The 23,413-nt window shown below is 43.8% G+C and overlaps 1 protein-coding gene across 1 annotated transcript in view; it reads right to left on the bottom strand.

Annotated features, from left to right (window-relative positions):
• Window positions 1-22,660, bottom strand: part of nphs1 (NPHS1 adhesion molecule, nephrin) — a 34,439-nt gene extending 11,779 nt beyond the window's left edge. Inside the window, exons 1-14 of the mRNA XM_061082000.1 lie at window positions 22,597-22,660; window positions 19,483-19,677; window positions 15,801-15,923; window positions 10,164-10,286; window positions 9,470-9,551; window positions 8,139-8,242; window positions 5,762-5,883; window positions 5,407-5,578; window positions 3,930-4,087; window positions 2,512-2,653; window positions 2,001-2,125; window positions 1,733-1,901; window positions 1,053-1,182; window positions 693-865 (exon numbers count right to left, since the gene is read on the bottom strand). Of these exons, the coding sequence (XP_060937983.1) occupies window positions 693-865; window positions 1,053-1,182; window positions 1,733-1,901; window positions 2,001-2,125; window positions 2,512-2,653; window positions 3,930-4,087; window positions 5,407-5,578; window positions 5,762-5,883; window positions 8,139-8,242; window positions 9,470-9,551; window positions 10,164-10,286; window positions 15,801-15,923; window positions 19,483-19,677; window positions 22,597-22,660 (1,882 nt within the window). The remainder of the gene's footprint in view (window positions 1-692; window positions 866-1,052; window positions 1,183-1,732; window positions 1,902-2,000; window positions 2,126-2,511; window positions 2,654-3,929; window positions 4,088-5,406; window positions 5,579-5,761; window positions 5,884-8,138; window positions 8,243-9,469; window positions 9,552-10,163; window positions 10,287-15,800; window positions 15,924-19,482; window positions 19,678-22,596) is intronic.
• Between the last annotated feature and the right edge of the window lie 753 nt (window positions 22,661-23,413).

The raw sequence follows: 23,413 nt of genomic DNA, 5'->3' as shown, positions 1-23,413 counted from the left end.
AACACTAAGTTGGAATTACAGCGAAAAAAAAATTCATGAGCAGAAACTCAGGCCGACAGGATGACAAGAAACAGCCGGCGCGAGTGCAGAGACACACAAAACAATTTTGAGCATGAAAGAAGTACGAGACACTAATGAGAGTCAAACCAGTAGAAAGTCGACATCCCACCAAAAAATCCCAGATTTAACCAACTTCGCACAGTGAGACAGGCGGGAGGGAGGGGACGCGGGAGGGGGAGGGACAGGCATTCAAATGACGAGTGACAGTACTGTTGTCCAACTGCAGCTCTGCACAAACACACAGTGACATTCCTTCATGCTCATACAAAGCACCGAGCTTTGAAACAGTGGCTGGCTGCTGCCTGTGAAATGGCATCAAAGACAAACATGGCCATGCAGCAAAGCAAATGCACAATTAGGACACACTGCTGCAGAGCTCAACAGACCAACAAATCACAACAAAGGATTCCAGCAAACGAGAAACAACAAAAAGCAACCCCACACACGCAACCCAGTGCAAAAGCGCCCCGGCAAAGCAGCTTACATCCCCAGCATTATAGATCATCATTATGCATCGTTTAAGATTTATGCAAACCACATCTCCTGGTCACTCGCCAGGAGGAGACAAACAAACAAACAAACAAACCGAGAGCGAAAGGAATGAGGAAAAAAACAATTCATCCTCTACGTACAAAGAACGTTGAGTTTGAAGAATGTATTGGTCCCCTCGACGAGCACGGGGCTGTAGGACTGGCAGATGACCTTCTGGTTGTGATGCTGTGAGCTCAGATTCAGAGATAAAGAACTGAGCACTGAAACGCCGCCATACTGAGCCGCCCTGGGTGGCTGCTCCAATCCCTGGAACCTAGCACACAAATCCCATTCAGCAAATCCAATCAGCTGGGGAATTAAAGTTCACCAAAAACAATCCTGCATATTATCGCGTTTAAATGGATAAACATCAGTAATTCAGACCCATTCTGACAAGGAATTAGCTCACATCATTTTGTCATCGTCTGTCATGGGCCTGTTAACGCAGAGCCTCCACAAACCTTTGGGCGCCCAGGATCCAGGAGACGTTGGCCTTGGGATTACTGCTCCCAGCCCGGCACTCCAGAGTCACCGTCTGCCCCCGACGAAGCTCCTCCTGTGAGGTTGTGATCGTCATGCTTAATGCTGTAACTGGAGAACAGTGGAATGAAAAGAGAAAACTATTTAAACTCACAGGTAACATCAACAGGAAAAGAGTAAAAGGCTTTGGCCAAACATCTGTGTTTATGTCAATTCTTATTATCTGATTTAGCTTTTTTCTGTCAGCCAAGTTAAACTATAATATATGTCATTACCTCTGCCAAGGAGGTCAAGTTCTCATCTACGCTTGTTTGTTTCTTATTTAGCAAGATTATGGAAAAATTACTCGATCGATTGCCATTATATTTTGTGGAGGGGTGGGCCATGACCCAGGGAAGAATAAATACAATTTGGTACGGATCCAGGAATTTTTTTAACATTGCAAGATAGCGCTATTTTCCCTTATTCCTTTATTTCTCAGATAATATTCATAGAACTTGAGGGAAAAATATTTGGCATATTTATGGGACTGATATGTATGAGTGTTTGCAATTTGGTGCAGATCAAAATAAAAATCTGGTTCTGGTTTGATAAGGGGGCTGTTGGGACTTGGCTGTGTGCTATTGTAGTTTGCATGTGTTAGAGTTCTGGTCCAACTTACATTGAACCCGAAGCTTCGTGTGGGCAGAGATGGTTTTCTGTGCCTCATTTGTGGAATCACAGCGGAAGGCAGCCATGTTGTCGCTGGCTGTCAGGAGCAGGACCAGAACTCGGGCCACACCCCGATCCGAGGGGGTCTGCTTCGTCGCATAAGTCAATGGCTTTGAATTCTAAAACAGGAAGGACATTAAAAAGACAACAGCGTGTGTGTTCTGGACAAAGTAACACACACATACAAACAAACGGACAGACTGCACACACACACTAACCTTGAACCAGGTCAGAGCCCCAGTGGGATTCCCTCCAGTGGAGAAGCAAGTCAGACGGACTTTGGTGCCTGCATGAAGGGGGACATCTTGAGGAGGAGCTTCAAGCCAAACCTTCTGAGGGGGATCTGTTATAAAACGATCCAAACGGTTTTAAATGTGTTAGAATATATTAGCTAGGAATGGATAACATACATATTTATAAAAAAATTGTAGAACCCAGTTATTACCATTTATACTTGCAGATTGAATATTTCTGCTGAAAACATTTCCTCTCACACAAATATGACAGGGCAGGATGAGAAAAGAGTTGTTTACTCTGTGTCAAGGATTATATTTGTGAAGAATTATAATTACAAGTGACTCCTCCTGAACCGTGACGGATGTGTTCTTGATAGCATGCAAAGACAAATTGTACCAAATTATAATTTCATTCTCCCTCCTGATTTTTTCATGCCGGTTGTTTTCGGCTAAAAATACGACTGTTTCCAAAAGTAGAAATGAGCTCACTCACAGTACACAGTGAGTTTGGTCATCTGGCTCTTGGAGAAGTGTGAGCCCCTGTTGAAGGCCACGCAGGTGAGCTCCAGCCCATCCTCCTCCCTGGACACCTGGTGGGTCATGTTGGACATGGTTGTCATCCCACCATTGTCTCCCTACAGACACAGAGCACACATGACAGTTCAGTCGCGGGGATGGACAGACATTGTCAGGCTCAGGAGAGGAAAAATGGGAGATAAAAAACCCCATCCCACACTGGTTTTGTCTTGGCAAATACAGAAGGCAAATTAGCTGCTGCAGAAACTGATGTGGTGGTCTGTGATAAATAAGCATCTTTATCTGAATCCGGCTGCATAAATTAGGCAAAGCGTCATGTTGCACCTGCCTGACAGTGGTCATGCCTATGCGGCACATCTGGTTATTAAAGCCATTATTGTGATGATTACTGTAAAAGCCACAGTGAGGCAGACTAACAGACACGCTGAACGGGAGCGTCAGTCTTCATTAACCTCACGTCGTTTCAGATGCATTAAAGCTCACACACAGCGCACTGAGTGCCTCCTGTAAGATCAAATGAAAACGCTGCTGCCAGATGAATAAAGAGCTTGTTTAATAACGCTCATTTTCTGTGTCAGCTTTTATTCACTTTGATCTTACTAACATACACAAAAGAGGAGAAGAGCAGCAGAATACCCTTTTTGGAATTGGCAGTTGATTTGTTTGGAGCTGCATCAGGTCTATTCAGAGACTGCTCATGGTCACAGCGGTATTTTTCATATAGGAAGGTCAGATTTCTTATGGCGGATTATTTTGATTCAGTTGTAGACATTTTCATAGTATTCATTGATTCCCTATAGGCAAGATTGACTGAACAAAAAGGCTTTTGCAAAGTATTTCCCCTGTGACTTCTTGTTCACAAAATGGAAACAGAAACACACACAGACACACAGATATATATATTTATTTATTTGTTGGTTTACTTGTAAGGCAATATTGCGAAAAATCAGAAAAGACGGATTTCCACAGAACTTGGTGAAAGGATGGATCAGATATGGTCAGAGAAGACCTCATTACATTTTAGTGTGGATCCAGATAAGGGAGCAAATCCAGGAATCTTTCATCTCTTTTGTTAACATTGCAAGATAAGGCCTTGTTTTGCTAGGGAATAATTCATAAATCTCTACATTCAGGGACCTGATATCTATGAGTGTTTAGAAAATGCTGCAGCTTGGTTGAACTTAAGGAGACCACAGCGCCTTGGCAAAGATATGTGCTCGACTGAGTGCCATTCTGTTGTATCTATACTGACCAGCGTGATCACCAATTACAACCCAGTGTGTAGACTATCTCTTGCCAACATGTGCATATTGTCTACCTGCTCAGTTCCTGCAGATCTAAGCATTGTTCAAAGACACACTGTGCAGTCCAAACCTCTTCCTCAGTGACGACAGTGTTGTTGAGCTCCTTGTGGCCCAGCCACCAGCGAATCTGGACCAGGGGATTACTGGAGCTGGCAAAGCAGCCCACGTTCAGCTCCTGTCCTTCAACGGCCGTGAATGAACCCAAGAGAATCACTTCAGCAGGTTCAACTGATGCACGCACACACACACACGCACGCACACACACGCACACACACATGCACGCACGCACACGAGAGAACATACGAAGACAAAAACAAAATGATATCAGTAAAAATATCGCCCTGTGAGTAGCACATTCAACAGCTCCCTATTCTGATCACAGTGGCAGCGCAACTATTCTGGGATGTAAAAACATGGAGCTGTATCAAGGGTGAGAGGGAAAAATCACTCGGAGTGGCAACTTGTTTTCTCAGGAGGTTTTCAATGTGGTTTCTAAAGTCTGCTTCGTTCCAGCCACAGGGGGAGACGGTACAATAGCTACAGGCAGAGTGATGCAGCTGCATGAAGCCTTCGGGGGAATACAAAGCCTGGGGACCGAGCTGGCAGACACACGGCATAGGAGGGGTCACGTATGAAAATGTTACACACATTTGTGTCTGTCCCACCAGGCGCAGAGTGGGACTCCTAAGTGCAAGCCACACACAAAGACTTCCTGAGATTACACAGGTGCCGTATAGTAAAAGAGGCATATTCATATCACACCAGTGAGTTGATTCTGTGCCCTGCAGCTTCTGCCAGTGCCTGGAGCGCAGTCAGGGAGTCAGCAGCTCATTTCAACATCCCTGAATGGATGACTGGGAGGCAAAGCACCGGTGCCTGTTGGGGGCTCGGCGAGTAAAGGAGGAGCACGGGAGTAACTTCCGCCACCTTTACACAGCATGAGTGAGAGATTTCTGCTAGGGCCCATTCAAATTCAAATCATAATTACATAGAGTAGGCGCATCAATCCCACCGCACTTAAAGCTCACACTGACTTACATTGTCTGGCTCGGTGGTGGAAATCACGCTATTGTTAGACTCGGCGCACCGCGGCTGCTGAATATTAATTCTTATTTGTTTTAATGTTGCTGAAACAAACATTTTATAATCAGGGAGAAAAGTATAATCTATTAACCATCGGCATTACTGTCGCACAAAGTGCAGCCTTTACCGCCACGGGACTGTACATTGAAGCAATTCAGCTAAATTAGTGGAGCAGCTATGAAAGAGCATGCAGTGATACTAATCTGGAGGCATTTGGAAATATGGGCTGCAGCCATAATAACCATTAGTTTCATTAATGATATTAACATTACAATTTATGCTGGGCCAGCAAAAGGATTGGTTTTGGAGGTAAGATTCTTATTATATCCCTCTGCCTCATGTCCATATCCTTAATAATCTATTGCTGCCAGGGCTATGCAAGTCTGTGTGTGTGTCTGTGTGTGTGTGTGTATGTGTGTGTGCGTGTGTGTGTCCTGTGCACAAGGAGCAGTATTTTCACTCACAGAGCACAGTGATTTTGCGGATGACAGAGCGAGGCGATAGGGACACCATATTGACACTCTCACAGCACAGCTCAGCCTGGTTATCAGCAGGGGTGATCTTCAGGTTGAGGACACTGCTGGACTTCTGCGCCACGATGTCCTCTTCCCAAGTCTTCGACAGAACTTTTCCATTCTTACACACAGATGAACACGTAAAAAAAACACAGTGTCGAGAAAATGCTTGAACAGTTGCATCCCCCATATGATGCAGTCAATAAAGGACAGAAGCTGCTAACAGTGGCGACTAAAACGGCTCATTTCGCCAGCGTGACAAAGTGTTGCAAAGTTTCCTTAACAGATGGCGTTGGAGATTTACCTTGGTCCAGTGGAGAGTGGCTAGGGGGTTTCCACCATGAGACACACACTCCAACGTGAGCATCCTCCCTGTTTTGACCTCGTCTGAATCCAGACCCACAATAACTGGAGGCTGAGGTGGGACTGCCAGGGAACAAGAGATAAAAATAAAAATGGGCTTGACAAAGGGGAATGGAACAGAGAGTGACAGAAAACTGTGGAGAAGAAATTGAGAGAAGAAAAAGGATGTAGTAACTCAGGGAAATAGTGGGGGTGGAGTGACCATCAATAGGATAACATAAAAAAGACCTGCACTGCGATGAGAACACTCTTGGCAATTGATTAGGGAGCATCCCTATTTGCTGAGACAGGGCCAATAAATTGGGGCACATTTAACATGACTGTGTGTGGATAAGAGGTCCAGATCTGATGCAAGCATTACGTATTAAGGGAGCAGTGATCTGGATCCAGTCCATAAAGCAAAATAACAGATGTTCAAACAGTAATAAGTTAACGTGAAATATGAATAAATTACAGCCTTCTCGAATAAAATATATGCAGTAAAATAAATTAGAGGAGGACGGCCCTTTGTTATTGCTGCAATCAGTTTCAGGGAGCAGGCGGCAGATCCTGGGCCAGCATGACAAATTGCCACCTTGCTAACAATCTGGCTCGCTGAAAATGGCCACCGCGCTTGGCTTTGATGGGCTGGCATGCTGAGTAAGATAGCGTCGGTGGTCCCCAAGATCTGCAGCATTAGCGCTCACTGCAGAGGCCGTGTCGTCTGATACAGAGCAGGGAAACACAGAGGACCAGGGAGGAGTGCACGCGGTTACCTGCGGTTGTTAAAAAAAGCGGCAGTGGCGTCTAATGTGGAGCGGTATGGATAGAGACAACATTAAGGTGTCTCGTCAGCCTGTGGGTAATACGGCAGCAGAGCTGGAGGAAGTGCTGGCTGCCGAAGGTGTCAGCAGCCCTGCTTCACTTTAATCAACAACATGATTTAGGCCTGGGAGAAGCAGGTGGGTAGACTCTCGGGCCTAAGCAATCAATTACTTCAGCTGATCAACGGAGTAGAAAATACTAAACCTACAGTAGTAAACAGCGGCTGCGGCGAGACACTGTTTGTGCATTCAATAAAAGCAGCTTTCATTGTTGCCTTGTCAAATAAAAGCGGAAAAAGAAATGCCAAATGCAGCGGGAGCCGGAGACAGCGCGTGAGTCATCTCACCTGCGTGCGCTGCAGAAAAGAATTTTATTATATCAAATCACATGGTTCTGTGATAATGACTTGAGAGAAAAAGCGACATAATCCAGCTCCACTCGTGCCTCAATGGAAGTCGAATTCTAATTTGAGACAAGAGTTTTGTACGATTCATTCCTATTATCAATTGTGGTGGCTTGAGCTTCATTTATTAGTTATTATAATATTGTTGAGAAATTCAGTCCTTGAAGCCTGGCTGATACAATCCATCTCAGTGACTGTGATGATTGGTTTGAGTATTTTGGTTAAGCGTATAACATGTCACTTTGGCCGCTAGGGTTCCCTCAGTCAACACAATTATTAAAGACCGAGTTGGATGACGTTGTGAAGCAGTGTGGGATGATGTGAGTTGTCTTCACCGGCATTGTCGATGAAAATCTACCTGATTCCACGTAAATCATGTTCACAGAAGAGCTAATGTATTAGAGTTTAAGCAAACTGCAATAAATACACATGATCAATAACAAGTGACTAGCTAACTGACTAACAGTGGGTTGTTTGTCCTGGAAATTGGAGCAGAGACGGGTAAAGCAGATATGATGCAACTTAAATGGTGACCAAAATTAAACATTCTGTTACCTCGAATAAAATTATGTATTTCCCTGGGTATGAACATGGCTGGGAACATTTTGGATAATAATAATAATGTAAGTACACAAGTCAACAAAATATACAACATAGGTCTTGTCGTTTTTTAAGGAATTTTTACATATTATATGTTGCAGACGGGGAAATAAGACAAAGGGTGTAAAAGTTATTCATACTGAATAAAACTGTAAATGTTAACTTAAATAATACAAATTTCATTGCAGGGTTGGTATTACATTGTACTGTTTGTCACTGCTGTTTATTCTGAAGTGCTCTTGCCTTGGTCATATCAACCAGAGTCCATTGGCGGCAGCCTTGTGAATTGGAGGCAGTCTCACTCATGTTGTCTTGAAGTAGGTGCGAGTTTGCCTTCAGGTTGAATTTCTCCCCTTTGTCTGCTAACGCACAACGAATGCACAAGGCCAACCCTTGTGGATCCCTGAGGTTGGGTTTCTGGTTGGTTAAGTGTGAGTTTGTATGTGAGTGTATGTTTTCTGAAAGAGAGGGGGTGGTGACTGTCAGTCCACCGACAGGTTGAGACACTTACAGAACACACTCATGGTCAACGTGGTCTCCACGGGCCGGAAAAGGGGGGAGTTCTTGGCGCGACATGCCAGCTGCCTCCCGTTGTCAGAGCCCAGAGCAGTGACTCTTTGAGATAAAAAGAAAGAAGAAGCATAAAAATGTATTTTCTTGACTCCTAACGAGGTGCTTAAAACATCACATCATGGTTATGTCTGGTCAGTGGTGGAAGGAATACTCAGATCCTTTAAAACTGCAAATACACTGGAGTCAAAATCCTGCTGAAGGAATTCACTGATGCATTTGTGTTCACACAGCAAAAAGAATGTGGCCACTTGCGTCCCAGAAACCACTGAATGTGTTTTTTGTGATCAGATCTCAGTATGCATTGATTCTGCATTTGGGATCAGATCACTCAGAACAGATTTTAATACAAGGTCTTAAGCAACAATAACAAAAATTTGAAAAGATTTTTAAAGGAAATCATCGGATTACATCGATGAAATTGTGTATTTTACAGTAACAACTCGCTGACATCTGAAGTGCAAGAGGAAGCTCAGACTATACACTGACTCTTCATGAGGGAAATCCAAAAAGATTGGGAAACACTCAGGGGATCTTATCGTTTTTTTATTTCCTTTCCTTTCCATTTCTTGTGACATCCTAATCTCTGAGTAAAAGTAGCATCAAACTACTAAAGTAAGTGAGTAAGTATTCACACTTGCCACCTCTGTTTGCCCATGTGACAGTAAATCCAGTCATGCACGTTATGTGATGTACTGCACACTGAAAGAACGACTACACTCCTCCATGCAGTGGATTTGCTCTGCTCTAGTTTGCCTTTTCAGTTTATTTCCTCTGTATCAAATTACAGTACAATGTCAAGCGGAACAATCACACGTGGCCCACTGCTGTGTACGCTCAGTGTGAATGTGAGGATGAAGCATCAATATTGCTTAAAACCTTTTGCTGCTCTGCAACGGAGCTGAACAGCGCCGCAGCTCCTCAGTACCAATGTTATCTCAGGATATGACAAGAGGTTATTATCTTTGACACAGAGGAGACAGGCGGGATTAAAGTAATCTATGGTCCTGTTTAATGTATAGGCACCTGGCGAACCGGTGAGGATCGGATCTGTCTCGCAGCCGGAATGTAATTTTGTGCGTTTGACAGAAGCTAATTCAATCTTGCAGTGCCAAGTAACAGAAATTTATTGTGCTCGCGAAAGACAGAAGGAGAAAATAAGAACCGGGGGGGGGGGGAAACAAGGGGGGGAAAAAAGAAACAAAGACAGACTTGGAGAGACTGAGCAGGTTTGCTGAGAAGAATGAGTCTGGCAGGCGGGCGCACACATACGTTACGTTAGCATGCGTGTTCAGGAGCTTATCCTTTGAGCCATCCATGTTGAAAGACTCTGCACCTGTCAGCTCGACTCCGTCTAAAAGACACAATAGGGGGGAAGGTGCATAATTTGGGAGAAGGCTGTGTGTAAATTTGTTATTCTCACGTGGTGGAGTTGTAAATACTGAAATACAACAAATATGTCTATCTGTGAATGTGCAGTGTATATCTGCAGCAACTGTCTGGCTTTAAATTAAATTAATACAAAGACCGGAAAATCTTATTGAGAACATCAGAGATTTAGGAAAATAGAGAAAGAACAAGTCTCCGAAATTCACAGTGATACATGTGAGGGGGGGGGGGGGGGGGAGCAAAGGGTAAAAACTGAAAAATGGGAGAATTGCTGCTGTGTTGTGAACAACTAGAAACTTGCAATACATCTGTACAAGCAATTGCAAACTGAGTGGAAACTGGAAAATTCAAATGTTCAGGCTATTTCCACCCACACAGTGCTGTGCTCTTTTCAACTCTTCTATTTGAAGAGTATGAAATAAGACATCTCAACTAAACCTCCGCTGTGGTTTTATGAATAAATATTCTGCACCTATGGAGATCTCAGCATATAGAATATTACGGCTGCTGCCCTATGTTCCAGCCTGTCGGGCGCACCACCTCCGTCACATTCAGTGCCGTTGAAAGAGTGACTCACCTTTATAAAGTGTGATTTCAGCCATGGGCTTTGCATCAGGGGCAACACAAGCGACGGTGTACTTCTTGCCTGCGACCCATGGTGTTGCCATGTCCACCTCAAAGTAAGGGCTCGATGGAGGAACTGCAGGAGAGGAACAGAAGCTCGGGTTTTCACATTTATCACATCAGTAACCTTATATCCAACACGCTGATTTTGTGGAAGCTTCTGCTGTCACAGATGGATATTAGCTTATGCAACGATATTATAATAAGCACTTGTAACATTTGGGAGAGACTGGAGTGTCACGCTGCCAGCTTTTGAGTGATTTACAATGGCGAGGTTTGATGTTCCGTTGAGTAAGAATACAAATTGTGGACAAGAAGAGAATGCAGAGATGAAATAGTGATGAAACCAATCCATTGCTAATCTATCAGAGCAAACACCAAACACTTCTCGTCTCAGATCACCCCCAAGCTAAATATGTGCTTTCTGGACTGATCAAAGCACTCTTCACTTCTCCACTGTTCTCCTCTAAAAACCCTTTTATCTGACCATAAATAGGAATTCCAGAAACAAAAAAAAAGATATCTTTCAACAGAAGAGACAAAAAAATTGTTTGGAGGTAATTAAAAAATCTGTCACCGTCAGTCATCAAAAAGATGTCTGCAGATCTGTGAGCCGCTCTTTAGCAAGACTATCAGTTTAATCAGGCACACACTACACAGACCTGTTCTCATCTATTGTGCCAGCCTTTGGTGAGCGGGTGAGCTTCTAGAATTAGAATCTGGTTACTGTTAAGGTTGTTTTTCTTTCATCAGAGATCAAGTGCAAAGCGCTGCCTGAGTTCAGAGACGGCACAGGGTATTGGAAAGTACAGGAATGGTACGTGTGTGTGCGTGTGTGCGTGTGCAAGAGAGAGAGAGAGAGAGAGAGAGAGAGAGAGAGAGAGAGAGAGAGAGAGAGAGAGAGAGAGAGAGAGAGAGAGAGAGAGAGAGAGAGAGAGAGAGAGAGAGAGAGAGAGATATGGCACGAATGTGATGTGAGTCGAAGACAGGCTGCAGAGGAAAGGACAGGAAGTGGAAGCCGCTGCTGCTGCAGGATTTGGAGATAAATCCTCTGCTAATATGTGAGTAAACAGCTGGACGACAAGCAACCAAACCAGCCAGCCATGAAGCTCCCCTTCACTCACTTTTGGCAAGACAAAATAAAAATCCTTGCCACTAGGAGGAGCTGTTGCTGTGTGCACGGCCCCCCTTTTGGCTCCATGCTGCTATTGAGACAGATGAGATGTGGCTGCAGCTTCAAACTGATTTAAAAGAAGCAATTGAATCTGTGTGGACTGTGATGGGTTACCAGAGCACTGCAGAGGCGCGCACTGCAATAATGAGATGCATTTGTTTGTTTTTTCCCCCCCTCCGCTTCCCTGAGAAGATGACTGGGCCATGCATCTATTGACAGCCCCTGCACTCTCTCTCTACTCAGGCCCGCACGCTTCCCATAAGCGCATCACTTGTTGTGCTCCAGGAGCGTCTGGCAGCCGAACAAATCCAAAAATAAGAATAATGATATGTTCGCAAATGAGCCAGGCAGGTATCTAATTTTTCCCACGCTCGCTCATGCTGGCCCGTTCCTCTTATCTCTCATTCGCTCCATCATCCCTCTGTAGCAGCCGGTGCCCACCCCTCTCTCTCCCCACGCTATCCTTCTTGACCACTGCAGCTAAACTGCAGAAGTGCGGGGGGGACGGTGAGTTCCAGCTCGGACTGGGAATTACAGCCCTCCATTCATCACATCCACTCAGGCAAACCATGTGACCCAATCAGTCCAGTCGGGATGAACTTGCACGTACACAGTCGTGCAAATGGGGTAGTGCATGTGCACAGCAACAAAACACATATTATGTTCAATTTACCAGACGTGCACTCAGAGGAAAGAACAGACAGCAAACACGCTGTTCTCTTAATTAACTCTTTCCGCCCCTCCTTTGTCTACTTGCCTGTCTGCTTTTTCATTTATTCTCCCTATCTGTCTCTCTGTTCTCTGCTTTCTAGCACCGTCTCTCTTATTAAGGTACATATACGAGCACAAAAATAGATAGGCAAATGTTTCCGTCTGCCGTTCAGAGGAGAAACAGTGAGCCGCAAAATTTGATTCATTAGACAAATACAGATGGGTGGATGGATAAGGCAGATAAGAAGCAGATTAGCAGACACACATCAATATGCATAAGCAGCTTTTTCCACATATCGTTCTCTCTCGACACACAAACCTCTTTTCTCCCTCGCACACAAACACCCAAAGTTCAGGTCGACAGTGCGGGCACATTTGCACGCACAAAAACACTGACACAGGTGAGTGGATGTGCAGACAGGCTGCATTCATCTCACTTGACTGTAAAACCAGAGTGTGCACAGTCCAACATGTGACACCAAGCTGATTCTCTGAAAAAAAACAGGTTTTTTTGGAGAAGTCCCAGAGGATAAAACAGTCTCTAAAAAAAACAGCTTATTATACAGAATTAGGAAAATGATGGAGAGCAGGAGATCAGACTTCTCAACCACAGACAGAAAACAAGTCGTGAGGAATATCTGTGGAAAACAAAGAGCGATCGACTGGAACCACACGTGCATGAGCGTGTACATGCACACAGGTTTGTTTTGCGTCCATTAAACACAAAGTCACACACACACACACACAGTAGGTCTCAGGTGTGTGATCTCTGAATCCGTGCTCTTTTCTTCAGTCATCCCTTCCTCTCTTTCCCCCCCATCCCTTCTGTGTCTCCTCTGTTAGGGGTAGGGTTGGGTGAGAGGGGGGAGCAGGTGCCTAGGACAGAAATAAGACCCCTCCCCTCCTCCCTGTCCCACTCCTACATCGTCTCTTACTTTTTATTTTGGGTCCATTACATAACGGTTGAATTTTCGACTCATCAGCCTCCGTCTCCCAAATGACCATTTACAGAAAATATCACACACAAACGCAAGGTCTGAGCCGACTCTATGTTAAACCGACCTTAATGACAGATTCAATATAGTTAAAAGCAAACCCTTGAAGTGGCTCCTTTTACTATTTAGCAGAACTTCCCCGCCCTAATTGTAAAGACCCTGACACTGTAACATCAGTCTGGCGCTGTAATATGAGCAGTCTCACCAGAGTACAACACGTCGTCCTCTGATGGGGTTATATCTTGGGCAACTGTCAGAACTTTCCGTGAACGGAGGAGAATAAAGTCGCCATGTTCTACGTTGCTTGTGCCCCCCGTTTATAAGTTGTTCCATTATTCATAACAGGGAATCATGAAATGAAGGCTCATTATATACTCTTCAAGTGCTAAACTCATTAGCTACCGCAAACCTCACAATAGCCTTGGTTCCTAGAATGTCCTCTAACCTCCAACCAACACTGATAATAAGCTTACACACATGGGCACACACACACACACGCAAGCGCACGCACACACACACACACGCACACACACACACAGACAGACATATCTCTGTAAGACCCGACTATTGCAAGCGAATGAGTAACAGAGTCTAAAACCAGAACACATCAAATAACTGTTTTGAACATTTGCAGCAGGCGTCTGCACAGGCATGCAATGCGGCAGCCAGGGAGAGAGAGTTGTTCATTAACAGGATTAAATGCTAAGGCTAATGGTATAAACCGAGACACAGGATGTGTCAGGTATGTGACGGGCACAGTGCGGGGTAAGTTTTAGCAGGGGAGGGGGGTATCAGCGGAGGGGGTAGAGGTTGTTATTGTCATGGATTACTCAGTGCCACTTGATCTGCCTATTGCAGTAATCCCCTATCTAAGCCCTGCAGGAAAGCAAAAACACACAGGAGTTATGTTGCACCGATGGAAATGTCTTGAAAACATCTCTTTGTAAGCCTATCGATGGGGATTATTGACATTTTGCCTCCATCCTTGCTATTTACTGCCAGTGGTGATCCATCTCGAATTAGCCAGTCATTATACCTCTCCACCTATCCCGAGAATCCAATTATATGACCAGCAATCTCTGTTTTTTTCCCCACATTCCTCCCGTACTGTATGTCCTCATAAAGGGTTTATAGTGTTTTGATTTGATGCAGGGCTTGATGGGATATGCCCACGGTTGACTGGCCAGGGGTGTGGGCCTTGGGAGCTGTAGTTCAGTGATGGAGAAGTCCGCAGGGAACTCATCAGAGACAGTGCTCTTCAAAAGGATGCACAGTTTCTAGTCCCAGATCAGCACTAACAGGAGATTGAATTCATCAGCTAATTATCAAGCCCCAGATTAGTCACGTATTTTGAATCTGTCGTGTCGGTGGGGTGGAACAAATGACCCTTTAGGACCGAGGCTGCAGAGAGCTTTTTAAAGTCAGTCGCTTCACGCCATGCCCTATGCAGCGGTACAGCTGCAACTGTCCATCTTAAGCAGTCAACAGCTGGAGCGTGTTCCCGAGACACCGAACAGAAGCACCAGCTGTGATGTGTGGAGCGGATGCAGATCCGAAAGCGTGTCAGGAACACAGGGAAACAGTAGGTTTCAGTCACGCTGAGGATGACCACTATGATTCCCACACAGTTTGACCTTTTCCAACAGCAATGTTTGTCAGCTCTGTGTATGTGGGCGCATCTCAGGACGTAATAAATGTGGGAGTCGAGCCTGCTGCGGCTGCAGGTGGAGGCCTGCCGTGGGACATGAGACTGCTGCAATGCACAACAGAGCCCAGCCGTTCAAAGGAGGCGTCTGCGGACTGTGCCTCTTCCTATCCCACACCACCCGCCTTCTCCCCCCCTATACCAGCCCATTGATGTCAGAAAAACCTGCTTTCTTCCCAGAGGAGACTGAGGCCACTAGAATCGCCACAGCAACACCCCCCTCCCTCCCTCCCTTCCACATACACACACACACACCAAAAAAAAACCTCTCTTCATGGTCACCAAAGAGAAACGAGAAAGCTTGAAAGCCAGGCAGAGAGGGAGGAATTGTGCAACGGAGAGAATGGGGAGGGGGATGTAAGTAAATGAACTGCGCCTGGAGAAGAAAGGTTCTTTTAGAGTCCTTTCCTGACACATATGGGCTCGCTCCCACCAGCACGAGGGATGGGGAGAGAGAGATACCGCTTGTTAAAGGACGACAACAGGTGGTCTGATGCAGTTGCACAATTTGTCCGTGTAGGAACTTTTCAATCACCTCCGCTGCAATTTATTCCCTGTGCAAAGGGGGAGACACGGATCGCCCTGAGGCTGGCCAGGGATTCCAGGCTGCACTGATACTTCATATTGTGTCGCTGCTGTGTAAAAAGCCATGGAGCTACTGGAACACGCAGGGACGGCACGGCGCTTGGGAAAGAAATAAATACTTTCTTCATGGTTCATACATGCTTCAAATATGATTTACGCTCGAAGGAAACCAAGGACACACCAAATTACAGCTCTGATTCAAAACACAGCTGCCTTATCTTAAGCAAATTAAAGCTCTTTATCAATAGAAATTAATATTTAACATCTCTTTATATGCTGATTACCGGACAAGCGGCCGTGTATGTTAGTGGAGTAGCGAGGATACTCATTGAGCATTATTATGCAAATGATTCCATTATACTGTCAGAGAAATACATGTTTATAAGCCCCAGCGTCCCCTGTGTTCATGTGTTGCCTCACTTATTACTTTGACCCAGGCTGTAGCGGAGACAATCGCTCGACTGCTCTCAGACTGGCCCGCTTGACATTCATAGGCGGTGTCGTCTTCCAGTTGGGCCTTTTCAATCTGAAGATGATGCTGCCCTGGAGTAGAGATGGAGAGATGAATTGTTTTTGTGACATATTATGCTGTGATAATGATATGTATACTAAATAGATGTAAATAATTACAAATAAGAGGGGTTTGTATTGTTTTCCTGCAAACACTCCACCGAATACAAAGCTCACTGTTCCCTGTTGTTGCATGTGTATTGATAAGTGCCTCCTGTAGCCCGGTTTTCAGCTGTGGCTTCCAGTGTCTTGAATTATACTGACGGCAATTTTCTATTTTGAAAACAGAAAATTTAACAATAAAAGCAATATGTACTATAACAGCCTGCCGTTTCAATTCAGTACAGTAATACACTACTGATGTTTGGGTGTTTTATTTGGTTAAAAATAAACTGCTTTCTTATTCTTCCAGAATGAAAACATCTCACTTGCGGAGAACCTCCCGCTGTAGGCGTTTCCACTGACATGCAAGTGGTTGTCTACACTCATAGCAGACGCATTTTGTTTCGGAATGAATTTCCAGTGTTGCAAATAAAATCCAATCTCAGATTCACAACGTCGACTGAATAAACTGTCTATTAATTGATGCCAGGCAGAGTCCTTCTCTCTGTATCTCTCTTCTGAGATTGGTCCTGCCAACAGGGCTTGATTTGTTTGATGCATTGCCATAACCTGTGGGGATTAGACAATGTTCAGTGTTGGTTTTCCAGCTCCTGATTCTCTGGCTCACAGCCTACTAACATGTGCAAAATAGTATCTTGGTCTGACAACCACCCAGTCCTAAAAATGCATGTGTCAAGTAAGCTGGCAAGATAATTAACACCAACCAGAAGCAATTTTCATGTCCAAGTTATCATCGAGTGCAGAGAGAGAGAGAGACATTGAAGTTATTAATCATATTCCTCTTTCCTGAAATCACAAATACGGGAGTGCCATCACGCTGCTGAGAGGGTGTATTTATGGTGGGGGAGATGGCAGATGGCTGCAATGTGATTTGCCTACTTGTCCATTATCCTCTATTTATTTCGAAATTTACATAGCCCATATATGAGCCGCAGAGTATATTCTCCCCTCTGCAAACCTGTATTGTGCCTCAAAGCTGAAATACGTAGTGTTAGATAAATGGGAAAAGCTGATCCAGTGGGAAGGAAAAGAGAAAACTACATTTAGACAACCTATTCGCCGCAATCAGACAGACAGATATAATCAATACAGTTGGCTATAGTTTATATCGCCCAGTGTTTTTTGTAATTGTAATATGCAATACCCTCTTTCATTTTATGTGCTACTGTATTATACTTTCATGCGACCCCCAAAGAATAGGCAGTATATATGTATAAATTGGACAGACCCAGCTGAACAGACATATCTTTGTCTGTTTTTCAGATTTTCAAGGCTAACAAGATTTATTAAACTTAACAACTTAATTTGCAAAGACGTGTTTACTGTTGCCAATATGTCACGTACAAGTGGTGTTTAGATAATGTAGTGGTTATATGTAGTGGTTGAGTTGATAATTATATCATTCATAATTAAACTTGCCGTATTTACTGGATGCATGCCAAGAACCACAATTAGATTATACCTTGTAGATCAATCATTGAAAATAAAGAAAGAAAAACTCCCTCGTGGCACCGATGCCTTGAACAGTGCTGTTTTATCTATTGCCCTGTGTGTGTGTTTGTCTTTGAAATTTGACATCTTGGCTCATGTTGATATTTACATTACGGCTCCAGCTCAGGGAAAGAAAGGGTGCTACATGTCCTGTAAGTACACGCTGAAATCAACACTGGCCTTTCCTGTGTGCGAGCTCCAATGTGAGATTTCGGCCTTTTTTTAAGCATCCCTAAATACCCCTGATGGTGACAATCAGTGGAAACCGGTGGAGTAACAAGTGCAGTCAAGTGCCATCTTAAACGATTTTGCTCTTTGTGTGCAGTGTAAAGTGATTGCATACATCAGCCTGCAGTTTGCAGTCTCCCTTCCTGGTAAATTGGTCCTGCGCTAATGGATAATTTATTCACAAGTGTATGTTGGAGTGTTTGACAGCTTGTGTATGTGGTTCTGCTCCATACAGATATGTTCTTATTTTGTTGTTACCAATGTTAAAGGAAGCAAGGTAATCCTTTTCCAGTCCTGTAACTAATCAGCTGACAAACACATCTAATATTTTGTGTTTTATACATTTGTTCATAAACTTAAAGGGACTCTTACCTTTGTTGCATTTGAGAATTACAGCACATTCAAATCATCCCGCCTTCCTCCAATGCCCCACCCCCTCGTTCCCATCCGCGGTGTTTTTTTGAAGAAAATTTATTTACAAGCAGACTTACAATACTGCCTCCGCGCACGCACGTGAGTTTTTTTGGTTACCAAAGCAATGGATTCGGATTCAGAAGCACCGGTAAGTTATATACATTTACATTCACATATGATGACGGGCCCGAATGCGCCACAAGAAGCAGACGGAAAACCTGCATGTCCATGCAGCAAACAGACAGGTCTGTCGGCCAATAAGGTCCTTCGGTCCGAAGAATTTTATTGGTTGAAGTTTTCACTAAATATTATGAGAGTGAAATAATTGTTTGTTTTTACTCCTGGTGGGTCTGTCTTGCATTTTAGAGTGTCATTACCTTATTAATACCAATTTAACCTTATCCAAAAAAAGTGTAAAAATGCAACAAAGGTAAGAGTCCTTTTAAAGAGATTAACAAACAGGGACAAAGTGTGCACGGACATTTCTGCATCTCCTCGTGTTGGCGTGTCACTGATGGTCTCCAACACTGTACGACAGTGAAGTGCGGCTTGTCGAGTTGCAGGCTGATCAGGAACAGATGCTGTTCTCTTACTCGGGATTGCCTTCTAATTGGCTATTACTTTTTATAGACTGTAGTGCAGATTCTGCAACACTTTATTCCCAACCACATTTCACTGATTTGCTGACACTCTTGACACTGTTGCTTCAATTTCAGTTTTTTCTTCTGACTTTACAAGTGAGGGACAGTGGGATGTGTGAGATGCTCTTGATAATCACATCACCTCCTTTGTCCCAGATGCTCCCTATATAGATAGCCAGTGTGCCATAAGGTTCCCATAATGTCTGCGTTGCTTTATTACAGCATTTTGAAGCCATAGCAACGACATCATCTCATTTTCTTTTAGAGTAGCCAACATCAAGCCACGCTGTTAGAAGCTTCCTCAGCTGACTGTGGCATTTCAGAATCTCAAATGTCACAGGAAAGTATATAGAATTAATGCAAAACTGACGGTTGTTGTTGGGTTGCTAGCTTTGCAACATGATAAATTCCTCCTCTCTTTCCATATCTCACATGTTCTGTCCTGTACAGCTTTACCTCTAGCAGCATTATTATATCTTATTCCACTCGGCTGGAGCTTCTGTGTTGATCGTTTTTATGAGATTTTTTATTTTCTTTAGCAAACCCATAAACTGGAAGCCTGGTTAAGGGAGATTTATGCTTACTAATTCCAGGGTATTTTGAGTGATTTTGAAACAAATTCATTTATTTAGCTTGGATAGGTCTATCAAAACCCAAAAGGCCATAGACCTTATTCTGTGTGTATCCCTGTTCACCTCTCCTGGGGTTTCCAATCATGCTGTAGCGTGGAAAGCCTGGCAGGCTTCTCTGAGGTCCCAGGAGGAGGCCATCTTTCACCCACTGCACAGTCCCTGAGGCCCGGAGCACCTCACACCTCAGCACAGCTGTGCCTCCCATCCGCACAGTGAGGTTCCTGGGCTCAATCCTGAAGGCCTGCTGGGCCAGCGTGCCTGGAGACATAAAAAGAGAAGAAGGAGAGCAGCTGGAGTGGATGTAGAGCAAGAAAAGGATGTGATGGGGTTTTGATGTAAAGACGTGGACACGACCAAGGGGTGGATGAGTGTAAGGAGTGTCAGGGAGGAAATAAAAAGGAGAAGAGGGAGCACGACATAAACATACACCGCAGGGGTTCAGTCTTGTGGTCTTTTGTCTGAGAAGGCACCCCACTGTGTCTGGCCACATTATTCATCCTGGCATATGTTTTATTGATGGGAAACTGCAGTGATACGGCCCTGAAAATGAGTCAATAAAGTAATTACTGCAAATTAAATCCCCCCTTGGCCATGCAGATAGGGTATCGAGAAGAGGAAAAAAGCACGGGGTATCAGAGACCTCATCCACCTGCGGTTTTTCCTCTGCGTCGATGTCCCACCAGCTAATTCCTCCTGGGAAGAGTAATGATTATCACTTTAATCCCCCTTGTTTGTCATAGGTGGGGTTCAGCCATCCTTCAACCAGGCTCTTCCCTGACACTCTGTGGTGCAGCCAGCCGGAGTCTGGAAGTTAACCTTATAGCAGACCACCAATGCGCCTCTAGCGATGGGGCTAGGTTTATATGATGATTTCACACATGGGTTAACGAATAGTCAAGTTCAAGGAGCAAAACACAACCGCATACTCCAATTAGGGCTAAATATCTAAATGGGAATCTCGTTTAAACAATGCCCCACAGAGAAGCCGGGCGGATTGTGCTTGGCTGTTTGAATCTTGACCTTCATTGAAGCAATGACCAAGTTGTTTGTGAAGTGCATGCTCTGTTGCGTCTGACAACATGAGTGAGAGGCAGAGCTCTCAGATCAAGGCTGAACCAGTCACCTCACGTCAAATATGAAGGGCAAGATTGGCCATTACAGAGGATGCATACAAACAACCAAACACAGAGGCGAATTTGCATACGGTTTACATAAATGAATACTCAACAGTGATCTACTGTGGCTGCCGAAATAGGATTGTACTGTATTATTTTGAGATGCAGAAATGCTTACGACCATATTAAAATGTAGTGATGAGACTTTTCATGTCTAAAAGTGAGTGAGAGTGTGCAGCGTTTGCATGATAAACAACACAATCTTTCTCTTTTAACAAGTGGGATTCGTAATTAAATTGAACCTTTGCTCAGCTTATTACATTCAGAGGTTGTGGCACTATCGCTTTTGCTTAACTAGTAGAGTCTGGTGGCTTATATTAGCTCATGTTAACTAATGTTGTGTAAGCATGTCACAAGCTACCATTTGAAGGATTTGATCACAAAAGTAAAACCAGATACCTCGACAAGAAGCGTATTTGTTATTTCCTGCTGGTGGTCCCATTCCACCGCTCTCCTAACTCTCCTAAAGTTGATGTCTGTGTCTCGAAACCAAAAGAGTCAGTTCAAACTGAGGAGAATTCAATATCTATTACCATCAGTGGCAATTTCGCCACATTTCACCAAAAGTGTTTCGACTGAAGTTTCAGTATTAACGGTCTATGTTAAGGAGTTAGGTAGGTGTTTTTTTGTGCTGAAAACAGCTGACAGGTCAAAGTGACAACCTGGAAATAAAAGTTGATGACAGCGGTGATATTAAATGAAAACATTAAAGCAGGCTATAAAACCAAAATAATGAATGATATTAAAAAATGCTCAAAATGCTGTGTAAAGCAGGGAGAGGCAGTGATTCTCAGGTAATGTGTCAAAGCAAGCAGCTCCTCTTAGAAGTATTCCTCCTTTAGCATTTTTCAGACATCAACTCCAGAAAATCATTCTCCGAATTTTGCCTTTCACATATGAAGAACGTAGCAGGAGATTGTGCTGCTGGTGCAACAACAGGTAAATGTCTGGAACATTCAAACAAGGGGTGGGAGGGGTGAAGCATGCAGAAGACGTGACTTATGTTGATCACGTGTTTTAGTCAACAGCACTTCGATACTGCTGTTAGCCCATTTCACTAAAAGCTCTTGATTCTCATTGTCTTTCCATTTTGACGTCTTCTTAAGTGCCTCCAACTTCTTTTTTGCAGTTTTGTCTTTGTCTGGTGTTAGGAAAATCATTGACGCTCCCTCTCCCAGAGAATTTCTCCATGCTGTGTTCTCACAAAATACTGCGCTTGTCATTTCTGGTAAGTGCACAAAAGCCAAAAGAAGACATTGTTTGGAGCTTGTGAAATGATTATGAGTAAGCGACCAACGTCAGTGCTCTGTGGGACTTGTCTTACCAAGAAACTGGATCTTAATATCTGTTGTAATAACATGCCTTAGTCAGCTGCTAAGCCAAGAATGTGAAAATGATGCAGCTATTGGTTTCTCATTTGAATGTGTGTGTGTGTGTACATGGTTAATTGTTTGTGTCTGTATATAGCGCCTTTTGATCTTGATGACCATTCAAAGCGCTATAAAGTATACAGTTTTACATTTACACATTCATACAGTGCATCTATGTGCAGCAGTCCTCTCTATGAGAAGGGGCCATTTGGGGTTCAGTATCTTGCCTAAGGACACTTAGGCATTCGACATGGGGAAGACTTGGATCGAACCGCCGACCTTCTGGTTAGAGGACGACCGCTCCTTCCCCTGAGCCACAGCCGGGCGTGTGTGTGTGTATACCACAGTAAGCCACTAAATTACTTTAAACAAGATTTTCACAGAGATTAAGAGATAAGTATGAGATTACCAGATAACCAGGTTAATCTAACCGTCTTACATTTACAGTGTCAACCTGTGTTACCTGAGCACCCAGATAGAGAAGGTAACTCATGCATGCATAGCAGCTATTATTATATACTGAACATTAAATGAAGCTTGTAAGGTTCTGTTTGGCTGAATGCTTTGAACATGAAGGGGACCTGAAAAGGCCACAGTTACTGTAACAACATAGTGACGTCTGATTCTCTTACCCCAGACGAGACAGAGAAAGGGTAGAGCTGAAGGAGACACAATCCACCCCGACAGGAAGTCCATTTCACCGTGGACACCTGACCTCCAACAATCCTGGAACAATCAAGATAGAAAAAAACCCACACAAACATGAACACCTCAAGGACATGTATTAAGTCCAGCAGTGTGGTACTCTACATGCTGCGGCCAATTCAAAATAAGCCTTTTTTATTTTTCCATTTCTGATTTCTGACATACAAAGCTTGTGTTTGCGATAGTGAAAAGGAAGTGACAAGATGCCAAGCACGTTTACAACATTGGTACAACAACTTTAAATCAATTAATCACTCAATCAATCAGTCCATCAATCCTGCATTAGCCTGCTGCAATTAAAACACAACTCGGAAAAGCCACAAAGCAATTTGAAAGGTCTTAAGAACAGTCTGATCACAACCTCAAAGGAGCAACTATCTCTTTCACAAGCATAGGGTTGGTGATTCGTTTTTTGGATGCAAAGTTAATGTGTTTGCTATTAAATTCAGCTCAAAACCCTTAGAACTGTAAAATGTGTGATTAGTTGTTGTAAAGACCTCTGTGGCTTCTTTTAGTATTAATTCAGGCTTCAAAGCAGATGTACAATATGTTTCTCCTGTTTGTCCTAACACAGGACAAATATACACATTTGACAATGATTTTTAAACAGTAGCCAATGCAAAGTAATAGAAGTCAAGGGCTGCATGGCTAGCAGGAATGTGTTTATAGGTGCAGAAATTGCTAAATGGTTAAATACAATTTATTGTGAAACATTTTATGGGACCCTGGCCACACTAGTATGAA

Source organism: Limanda limanda, chromosome 11 (genome assembly GCF_963576545.1).
Source record: "Limanda limanda chromosome 11, fLimLim1.1, whole genome shotgun sequence".
Taxonomy (NCBI): Eukaryota; Metazoa; Chordata; class Actinopteri; order Pleuronectiformes; family Pleuronectidae; genus Limanda; species Limanda limanda.
The sequence above is the reverse complement of the archived record's forward strand: the minus strand, read 5'-3'. Positions and strand labels throughout refer to the sequence as shown.